Source organism: Nyctereutes procyonoides, unplaced genomic scaffold (assembly GCF_905146905.1).
Source record: "Nyctereutes procyonoides isolate TBG_1078 unplaced genomic scaffold, NYPRO_anot_genome, whole genome shotgun sequence".
In the NCBI taxonomy this organism is placed as follows: domain Eukaryota; kingdom Metazoa; phylum Chordata; class Mammalia; order Carnivora; family Canidae; genus Nyctereutes; species Nyctereutes procyonoides.
Genome location: NW_026575135.1, coordinates 6,984,643 through 6,995,485, shown reverse-complemented (window position 1 = coordinate 6,995,485; position 10,843 = coordinate 6,984,643). Strand labels below are relative to the sequence as shown.

Below are 10,843 nucleotides of genomic sequence, written 5' to 3'. Positions count from 1 at the left end.
TAAGATGTGGGGAGTTGAATCACATGCCTATAAAGCCTTCCCTCATTAATCTTATGTCCATAATGATGGAGTCATTGTTTTCGTAGGATAACCCAACACTCATATGTAACTTGAACACTCTTGTAAAAGGATTCTAAGTGGAGGAAGATCTTTCATTTTCTTTTCCCCAAAGCCAGTAAGCTCCCCAAAGAAGAAGGTAATAGTATTTGCCTCCTTGATGCCTCCTAACTGTACTAAGTACAGATTGCTCATACTTCATGGAATTTTACTCATTATGTTCGCAGTGGATAACAGCAGTGATTGAAGAATCTCCCCTAAGTGTATGGAAGGACACTGACCATCTCACAGAATGAATGACATAAAAGAGCTGAAATATGGGGACGTGTCCTGAAACACGTTGAGCTGGTACCAGGCTCAGCAGCACCTCTCAGCACTCCATTGAAAAAGAGAATTCTAGGATGGGGCAAACTATGGGCAGGTCACTAAGAACTAGGCAAATCAAAGGGCAAGCAGCACTCACAGAATTACTATAGAGGAGGGAGAAACTCAGGGATGATTCTGAGAAGCTAAAGAAGGATTATGGGTTCAGAGCCAAGGAGGTCCCCCCCCATTCCTTAACTTGTTGGGGGCCCCGTATCTCTCATATACACAAAGACAAACCACAGGACTGCAGGGCTAATCATTTATTGACCAGGTAGAGGAAAATCTTATTCATGGTGGGGTTCTCCTGCGTTATGACAAGGAGATTCAAAAATTTGTAGAAAATCTTTCATTCTTGGTTGGTTGATGAGTTTTCCTAGACAATTAGGAAAGATCCTGAAGATGCAGACAGAGATAATGTTTTCATAAGTGATAATGATGGAAGTCAGGTAAGAACTGTTACTGGATGGCGTGGGGCCATGGAAGGGAAGATCCTGGAGCCCAAACGAGGAAGCATTCACTCAGCACTAAATAAGCAGATGAAAAAGAGAACACAGAAACATATTAAGCACTTCTTGGATTGAATTGAGGGCAAAAAGAATTTCTATTTCAGAGACAAATGTGAAGAAGGAGATGTCAACCTGTCTTTTAACCTACGTTACTTGCCAAAATAGCAGAGGGAGGGCAATGAGTAAATGCTTTTTCTCCTGTTGCTGATCTCATCTTAATCTTCCCCAACCTGAATCTATGGGAAAAAAGAAAAGAAGCAAGGAAGGATCCTAGGCGTGTTTCTACCATCTTCAGCACAAGAAGTTTTAAAGAGTTTTTGATAAATTGAGAGAGAATGGCAAAGCCAGAGCTACCTTTTATTCAATGCTTAGTTTATGGAAGCCACATTATCTGAACGACGCTCCACAATAAATCTAAGGTAGGAAACCAATGAGAAAATTCAGTATATTTTCCAGTTTAGAAGACAGTGGAAGTTCAGACAGCTCTATTCTCAGGTGAGAAGTTAAGGATGTGCAGAGATCAAAGGATGAAATGTTTGTCATAAACTCGAGCGTAAGATGGCCTCCTGGGCTTGGAGGATAGACCACAAACACAGAAATAGGTGTGAGTTTCATACTCATGCCCTATTACTCTTTCCCTATTTTAAATTTTAAGTCTTTTAAAAAATTATTTATTTATTTATTTGAGAGAGAGAGAGAACAAGTGGGAGGAGGGGCAGAGGGAGAGAGAGAGAGAGAGAGAGGCAGACTCCCTGCTGAGCACAGAGCCTGACGCAGGGCTTGATCCCAGGACTCTAAGATTATGACCTGAACTGAAGGCAGAGGCTTAACCACCCAGTGCCCCTCATATTTTAAGTCTTAATGATTTCTAGCACATTACCAATTACTAAGGCCTCTCACCAGCATTATGTCCACACAGTAACTCTGTAGGGTAAACATCATTGTTCTGCTTGTAATTGCTTAGGTTGTTTGTTCAAAAGCTCATGGTAGGGGCCCTTAGGTGGCTCTGTCAGTTAAGCGTCTGCCTTCAGCTCAGGTTATGATCTCAGGGTCCTGGGATTGAGCCCCATGTTGGACTCTCTGCTCATCAGGGAGCCTGCTTCTCCCTCTCCTTCTGTCTGTCATTCTGCTTACTTGTGCTCTCTGTCAAATAAATAAGTAAAATCTTTAAAACAACAACAACAACAAAGCTCATGATAGGAATGAGTCCTACACCTAGTTCCTCCAACTCCACATCTCATGTTCTCCCCACAAGTTTCCTCACCAAATTATTTTTATTGCCATCTTTGGACACAAATCCCTAATGCTTTTGGAAGTCATGGATCCCTGGGACACCCTCTTCACCAGAGATCACCAACCTGGAGACCTGGGCTGCTTCGCTCTGTCGGGCCTGGAGACAGCGATCTGTGGAGGCAGAGCACATGCAGACACTGACCCCGGTTTATTTTCCAGAGACAAACCAAATGATTTTTCAGGGTAAAACAAAGGGGACTGATTGGGGGTATTGCCTTCTCTTGATTTTTTTTACCTCAGTAAATGTAGGAATTTAGGAAGGGAAAACCAGAAAGAGCTAAACTTACCAACTTGGGTCAGGTCAAGTATGTTTTCCTTAGGAATTTCCATTCCTTGGCAATATCTCACAAACTTTTCCTTGACCTTTGGACTCACATCTGGTTTTCGGGCTGTGGGAAGAGCAACAGGAACTGCTGTGTCTTTTGTATGTCACTGAGGCTCATGAGGGGTGGCTCCAGATGGATGGGAAAACGGACAGCACTGGTTGGGTGCTTAGGCAGAAGTCTTGGGGATGGGTTATAACCTGTCTTGAATTTGACTATAGCTTATGGGACAATGAGAGATGTTATCATTTTCCCATCACCAAGCCTGGGGGATTACCAAAAGTGAACATCTGTCTGCAGGGGAGGAGAGACATTCCAGGATAAAATTGGGAGAACTGCTTGCCTTCCTTCTTCGCCCTCCCTACCCCACGATGAGTGTCAGCATGAAAATACTCTACCATAGAGCTCCATCAGTTGGAAGGCCTGTTCCTGGTTGGTATTAACAAGATGAAATATAATATAGTCCTCATAGTCTGTTTCAATTATTCTAAATAAATTGTATCCATCATCTGTGAAGGAAACAGAACACAACTCAGCTTGCTTGGTCCACAAGAAGCAGAGGAAACCCTTTACCTATTCTCACTCACAAAACAAATTCAAGTGTATATCATGGAAGAGATAGAGAGTGATATCTAATGCCTTCATTTACATCTCCCAGGGCTTCATGGGGCAACATCCAAGGGATACTGGTACAATGACTACTGGTGGTAGAAAAATTTAGCTATAGTAGCAATTTATGCTCTATCATCCTCCCTGAGGCCATCTCTGCCAATTATGTGTCTCTGTCCTCTCTATAAACCCCACTGGCATTACATACCCAGTACTATACTCTAAGCAATGTCCTATGTCAATGGCCACTAGACATCATCAGAGAGTGGGCAGGGAACGAGAAGCTGTCTCATCATTTGTCTTTTGTTTGTCTGTCTATTTTCTTTCCTTGCTGGAGGTACATATAATCAAACTACCTTCTTTGTCTGATAGTATGATGTGCCAGGCTTTGGCTTTTATGCCCAAGATTCTTCCAGATTCGTGATATTATCTATTACATGGCTCCCATTATATCATGTGAGTAAACATTGATCAGAAATTGGTCAAGATCCTGAAGATATTGGGGTTTAGTAAATTCTTGAAGTTGGAAGTAGAATTTAGAAAGACTTTTTAAATTTACTTACACACAACATCATATTCACCATCCTTTTCTGTTTTGTTACAAATCAGAGAAATTTTAGTACACTTTCCATTCACTCTGTAAAACAGAATAAGCTGATGTCCAAGAGATATAGATGGGCTAGCTCCTTCACCCTCTACCCCTGAGTTTCTGATTCCACTTAACTGTTGAACATTTTGGAGGTACAATTTCCAAAGAGCTTTTATTTACATTATTTCACTTTATGTGATACTTTAAGAAGGGGCCAACTGCTTCTATTATTGTTATTCTGCTACTACTTCCCACTATTACTATTACTACAACTACCTGTCTAGATAATTAGCTGAGTGCTCACATGTGCCAGCCTCTCACATAAGTGCTCTACAAACATTAACTCACAGGGTCCTTGCAAAAAAAAAAAAAAAAAAAAGAGGGAATTAGTATCATTCTCTTTACCCAAGGGAAAATTGAGGTGGAAACAGATGAAATTTCTTGGTCACACAGCTAGTAAGAGAGACATTAAAGAGAGAGGCTGTCAATTCCAAATCCAGTGCTCCAAATTAATGCTGTACTGCCATACTACCTACGATTCTGGTACCTTCTACTTACCTCCTCTACTCCTATTTTAATTTATTTCTGTCATGATTCTTATCTCTGAATCTGGAAGAGGCCTGGGTTCTCCACGTCCAATCAGTATCAGATAGTGGACTCTGATTTTGAATAGAGACCCAGAATGTATGGGTACACCCTTACGTGTGTGCACACATGCTCATGCACACAGAGTTCCAACATGATATTCAGACTCTCGTGTCTCCTTTCCCAAGTGAAGAAGGCCATACTTACTTTGTATGCATTGTAAAGATCAGAGACGAGTTGCTCAGGACTTCAATGTCGTTCACAAAAACCCTCATGCTGCCATTTTCTTCTATCTTTTCCTTGATATCTGAGGCCAAGAGAATGGAATACCAATCTCCCGAAATCTGCGATAAATCAGCAAAATAATTGGGTAAGAAAAGAGGAGAGGGAACACCACAGGATCACTTGTCTCCTTGAACTTTGCCCTGTGGGTGACCTCATAATGGTGACGTGAACACAGAATTAGAACTCAAGTCAATTGGTACCACATCTAGGGCTCTTTCCACTATCCCTCCAGGGAGAATAGAGGTCCCCAAATGTTGTCGTCTTTTAACATGGTACAATTGCTCTTAGTTAAGAGTCTGAAACCACCCTTTTTGTCTAATATGTCAAGGGACTCCTGCTCTCCAGTAGGGCCATGTTGCTTCAGAATCCTCCAAGCCATCCCCAAGGTCTGAAGTTACTACACCATGCTAACTCTACCTCTGAAATATCGAAGTTTCCTTTCACAACATCGTTTTCTTCCTCGTGGGCACGGACTAGAATCAGTCCCAGACACAGCAACAGCAGCTTCATGTTGGCAGGAGATAGCTAGCACCGTTGCCCCCACAGCTACTGGAAGCAAGCCTCTCCCTGACAGTGGCTCCACTCCTCAGCTCCTCCGTTTTTATATCTGTTCTGGGTCTAGTTTTTTTGTTTTGTTTTGTTTTGTTTTTGCATGGGACACCACTTTTACTCCTCCCATTCCATTAAACAGTTTGTCATTCATTGGTGTGAGGCCAAGGATTGTTCCTGCCCTTTTGAAACTTGGCAATCTCATCTCTCTTTAGATCTACTTAGTGGCCTTAAATTTCCCAAAACATATACTCAGGAAAAATAGTGGGAAAAAAACAGCTGCCTTTTGAAACCAGATTTAACTGAGGGTCTGGCTTGGGATCAGAAAGCCAATTATGCATGGTAGGAATGGACTATCACTGGGAAGTGGAATGTGTAGGGACTCTATGTTCCACCACTCACACAGTGTGCAGAATTGGGCATGCCACTCCATTGTTATTAATTTCTGAAACAAAAGAAACTCTCTACCAAGGTGACAGTACCTTTCACAAAACATTAAAATAGAGTCGGTCAAAATAGGGTGAATAAAATAATGAAGTATGGTTTCTGGTATTCAGTATATTTTCATTTTTTTCCTTATTGTCTGAACTCGACCAGTGTGGTTTCCCCCTCCCCACGGTGAATAGACAGTGTTGAGTCACAGTGTATACCCCACTATACCAGAGACCCCGTAAGACAGGTGGAGAGGTACAAGATGTCATCTCTTCCATCAAGTAACCTTCAATGGAGTTGGGGAAATGCTGCATCTACTCATTTCATATGACTCTATAAGCATATGAAATAACCCAACTGAGTCGGACTAAGTTCAAACCACTGTAGGTCAGAAAAGGAGTGATGCTGGGGAATTGGTATCACAGAGAAAGTGCTTAAGAACATGACTTTGGAGTTATGTAGATATGAGCTTCCTTCCTATCTCTGCCATTTTGAAGCCATGGGGACAGATTTAACTTCTCTGAGCCTTAGTTTCCTTTAAAGAGGGATAATTATATGTGCATCATAGATTACTGTAGGGATTCGATAAGATGATGTGTGTAGAACCCTCAGCATAATGTCTGGCACATATTGGTCAGAGAATTATTCCTGGATAAGGTGGGACTTGGCCTAGGTCTTGAAAGTCAGGGAGGGTATGAAGATGTGGAGGGCATGTGGGAAGAGCATTCAGGTGAGTAGGATCACATGCCCCCAGCTGGAGCTTGTTAAAAGCTATAGTTCATTTCTACCTTGTGCCTTGTCCCCTTCTGCATCACCCCCAAAACAGAAAGAGGTTGGTGACATGGAAGGAGCTGAGCATAAGGCAGTGAACCTAGGAATTGTGGCATTCTACCTATGGCTTGATTTAGAAAAGTCATTCCAAGAGCACCTGGGTGGCATAGTTGGTAAAATGTCTTACTCTTGGTTTCTCAGATTATGATCTCAGGGTCCTGAGATTGAGCCCTGCATCAGGCGCTGCGCTCAGCTCGGAGTCTGCTTGAAATTCTCTCTCCCTCTCCCTCTACCCCTTCTGCTGTTCTCTCTCTCTCTCTCAAATAAATATTTAAAAAAAAAAGCCACTCCAGCCCCTGTGACCATTCCTAATTTATGCTCAACCAATATCCAGGCACTGGTATTTTGAGATCTATATAACTTTAGTCATTATGGGCTGGCTATGGGTTTTCCTGTTCCTGAGATGGAAGAACTGACGTTGAATTGGTGACAAAGGCTGTGTACTTTTTCCTTTCCATTTAATTAACCACAATCAATATCCCAGTAGGCACTTCTCGCTAGAAATTGGAAAATAGATTTTTAAACTTATATGAAAATGCGAAGAGTCTAGAATAGCCAAAACAAATTTGAAAATGATGAACGTGTTGGAAAATTAGCATTATTTTATTTCAAGATTTTTTTATAAAGCTACCATAATAAAGACCATGTTGTATTAGCATGATCAGTACGTATGTAAATGACTGATCTTTGACAAAGGATATGATATTTTCAACAAATGATGCTAGAACAAACAGCTATCCATGCAGTGAGATGAATTTCAATCCTTATATCATATACAAAAATTAACTCAAAATGGATCATAGACATAAATCTGAAAACCTAAAACCACAAAACTTTGCAAAGAAAACAGACGAGAAAATCTCTGTGACCCTACATTTGACAAAGATTTTCTAGATACAATACCAAAGGCATGAGTCATAAAATGGCAATTTCAAAAATAAGATATCATCAAAATTACAGTTGTGTTCTTCAAAAGTCACAAAAGAATGCAAAACAAATCACAGATTGGGAGAAAATACTTGCAGGGGGAAGAAAGAAAAAAATATATATATGAAAACAGAAACCAATAGTAATGAAGATGAATAAAAGGAGAAAATACGTGATTTGATTCAGTTAAAGACTGACCACGGGGATCCCTGGGTGGCGCAGCGGTTTAGCGCCTGCCTTTGGCCCAGGGTGCGATCCTGGAGACCAGGGATTGAATCCCACGTCGGGCTCCCGGTGCATGGAGCCTGCTTCTCTCTCTGCCTATGTCTCTGCCTCTCTCTCTCTGTGTGTGACTATCATAAATAAATAAAAAATTAAAAAAAAAGACTGACCACTTGGGGAAACCTGGGTGACTCAGTGGTTGAGCATCTGCCTTCAGCTCAGAGTGTGGTCCCTGGGGTCCTGGGATCAAGTCCCACATTGGGCTTCCCACAGGGAGCCCGCTTCTCCCTCTGCCTGTGTCTCTGCCACTCTCTGTGTATGTCTCTCATGAATAAATAAAATCTTTTTTAAAAGAGAAGATCCTCAATGCAAATGGACATTGAAAAAAATAAAGATTGACCACTTAATTCTAGGTACAGTGCCAGAATATTTTCTCTCCAGATGAGTGGAATTTTACCTAAAGAATGCAAGCTTTAATAGACTTCAGTCGTCTCTCAGTCCAGTGGAGAGGGAAAGAGACAGTCCCTGAGAAATAAAGGCTTTATGGGGAAAAAGCTGAGAATTGACTTGTCTGCCAGCCTATGGGCCCCAAGGAAATGGACCCCTTCCTTTCTGCTTAGGGGGCAAATAGCACCTCTGAGGAGCCTCTCTGAGTCAGCACAACAGCAGCAGACAGGCTATGTGTATACCCTGGCCTCTGCCGTTGTACTGGGGAGCTAGCTTTTGCACCTTCTCTTTTATGGGGCCAGCTGAGTACGGTCCTGATTCTAAGGGTATCCAGTCATTCCAGGGCTGAACTGCCAAGGCCCCAAATACCCAATGTACCAATCTTTTAAGACCAGAGAGCTAATATTTAATCATATGGCCACATTTCAAACATGACATCTGGATCCAAACTGCTCTATTACAGTCAGGTTGCTTGAGCAACTTTTATATTTAAGGCTTTTAGACGTCATCAAACTTAGGAACAATCTGGTAAGCAAAGAAAGAAGGTCTTGTTCAAAGTTACATTTGTTCAAGGATGGGATTGTGTCAGAATCCATTTACCAAGGCAAATGGTTATAATGAGGATGTGGCAGTACAAATATCATCTGTCCAAAGGCTTGATACATAAAAATAATATTTTAATGTTGGAAATAGAGTAAGAACTCAGTATTAGAGAAGTGCTTTACAAATATTCTTTCATATAATCTTCATAATAGCGCTATATTATAGGTATAGAGAGGTGTGAACAGAGGTGTGAACTAAGATTCAGAGAGCTTAAGTAAATGGACCCAGATCACACAGCCAGTCTGTGGGAGAATCTGTATTTGAACCCCAAGACTGTCTGACCCCGGGGCCCCTGCTTCCATGGCTTCACTTGTTAAAGATGTGGAAGCTTGATGTTTCTGACATGGAAGACGAATAGAACAGGAACGAGCAATGCTTTAGACCCTCGGGGGTGCCTGCCTGGTAGTTCCTACTGAAGAAGCTGCATGCAGGTTTCTCAGAAATGTGGCACTGTGGGTGTAGCTGCCAAGAGTCTGGCCAAGTGGAGGGCGAGTAGCAACGCTTTTCCGTAAACCAAAAACTTGATAGTCAAATGGGTGGATGGATGATTTGGAAAGACTGTTCTCATAAGGAATTAGGAGATACTTCCATGCCAAAAAAGGAATACTATCCCCTTCCGTTCATGGCTTCAAGTTAAGAACTGGTCACCAACCACATTAGGACTTCCTCACTCAACACCAAATATAGGGCATTTTTTAAGTGACCCAAGAGAAGGGTGACAGTCTACCAGGTGGTTGAGAAGTGATTGGCCTACATTATGACTCCGTGTGTGGGTAAGAGGCTTATGGAATCCATATATGAATGGATAACAGTCCGCTTATGGCCAGGAAACTTGACTGAAACTAATTGGCTGGCTGGAAATGGATTTAGTGACCTTGTCTTCATCGTACTCTTAATTAATTGAACAGGTCACTCATTGAGAAAGCCAGTGGGAACATTCAAGCCATGTTATATAATACCAACACAATTGGCAATTATCAGTGCCAAGAAGAATAGGAAGAAACACAAGCTGATTTAATTTGTGTGGCAGACTGGGAAGTATTTCTTGGTCCCTGGCACCCAGGGTGGTTATACATTCTGCTGGTACCAACCCAAATCCAGTTCTAAAATATCCATTCCCTTTACGGATGAAAGGTCTCTTAGACCTAACAACATACCATCTGTGTCAGCTGAGTCCTCTGGAAAGCAGATACTGAGACAGATACAGGGGTGTGGAAGGCTTATCAGGGAGTAACATTTGTGAAAGGAAAAAGGAGGCAGGATTACAGGAGGATTAGGAAAAGATGATGTAGATCTGACAAAGTCTCTGTCAGCCCAGTGGGGAGGTCTGAAGGATGTTAGAAGAATCCCGCGTAGGGAAGAAATGAAGGGGATCTGGGGACACCTGGGTGGCTCAGGGGTTGAGCATTTGCCATCAGCCCAGGGCATGACCTCGGGGTCCCGGGATCGAGTCCCGCATCGGGCTCCCTGCAGGGAGCCTGCTTTTCCCTCTGCCTGAGTCTCTGCCCCTCTCTCTCTGGGTCTCTCATGACTAAATAAATAAAATCTTTAAAAGAAAAAAAAAGAAAAAGAAAGGAATAGGATCTTGTACCACATGGTGAGTCACCGACTGGGGTCACTCCAAGGAAACCAGGACCTCAGTTCAAGATCGGAGGCAAATCTGATCAGTGGAGGCTGTCAGCTAACCACACTCCTGCCATGAGCCCTTTCTCGGAGGGGAAATCTGAGCAGTTCATGTCTACGTCTGGCATATGATCCTAATATCCAGAAATAAGTAGCCTCCTCAAAAGAGATCCACAGCTCTCTCAGCATCCGGGTGCTGGAACCTACGGGGTGCCTTGGCATCACCTCGTCTGACTACGGTGACCTCCAGAGAGTAATGGCCATTGCCTGACTTGTGCCTTCCAAATTTTAATGCATACTCTTCTTTTAGCCAACTCTCACTGGAACCATACAGGGAAAGCACTGGTAGGAAACACAGTTCTTCAGTCTAACCCAGCTGACACAACACAACCACTATGTGGTCAAGGAGACCATTCTTAGGAGCTGAGACCTGAAGGATGGGACTGTGCCAACCACAGGAAGCATCTATGCAGAAGTGCCTGGCAGGTTCCAGTTTGTACTTGACCTCCTGGCCCTTACCTGGCCACATCTGGCTCTTCTTTCCCCAACCTGCCCTGCATCATTGGGTCACAGCCTGCAGGCTCACCCTGCAGCAA

At 42.7% G+C, this 10,843-nt stretch overlaps 1 protein-coding gene across 1 annotated transcript; it reads right to left on the bottom strand.

Annotated features, from left to right (window-relative positions):
* Positions 1-587: 587 nt before the first annotated feature.
* LOC129495199 (lipocalin Can f 6.0101) lies at positions 588-5,426 on the bottom strand. Its single transcript, XM_055302632.1, has 7 exons — positions 5,031-5,426; positions 4,536-4,672; positions 3,718-3,791; positions 2,944-3,054; positions 2,510-2,611; positions 2,288-2,333; positions 588-947 (listed from the first exon to the last, which is right to left on the bottom strand). Exons 1-7 carry the CDS (start codon positions 5,121-5,123, stop codon positions 938-940), a joined length of 573 nt encoding a protein of 190 aa, XP_055158607.1. The 5' UTR covers positions 5,124-5,426; the 3' UTR covers positions 588-937.
* Positions 5,427-10,843: the final 5,417 nt, after the last annotated feature.

Bases quoted from the DNA above. Each gene is read 5' to 3' on its own strand.
- LOC129495199 (XM_055302632.1), bottom strand. From the start codon at position 5,123: ATGAAGCTGCTGTTGCTGTGTCTGGGACTGATTCTAGTCCGTGCCCAC. The intron at 4,673-5,030 runs GTAGAGTTAGCA...GATTTATCGCAG, and splicing joins GAAACTTCGATATTTCAGAG to ATTTCGGGAGATTGGTATTC. The intron at 3,792-4,535 runs GTAAGTATGGCC...TCTGTTTTACAG, and splicing joins ATCTTTACAATGCATACAAA to AGTGAATGGAAAGTGTACTA.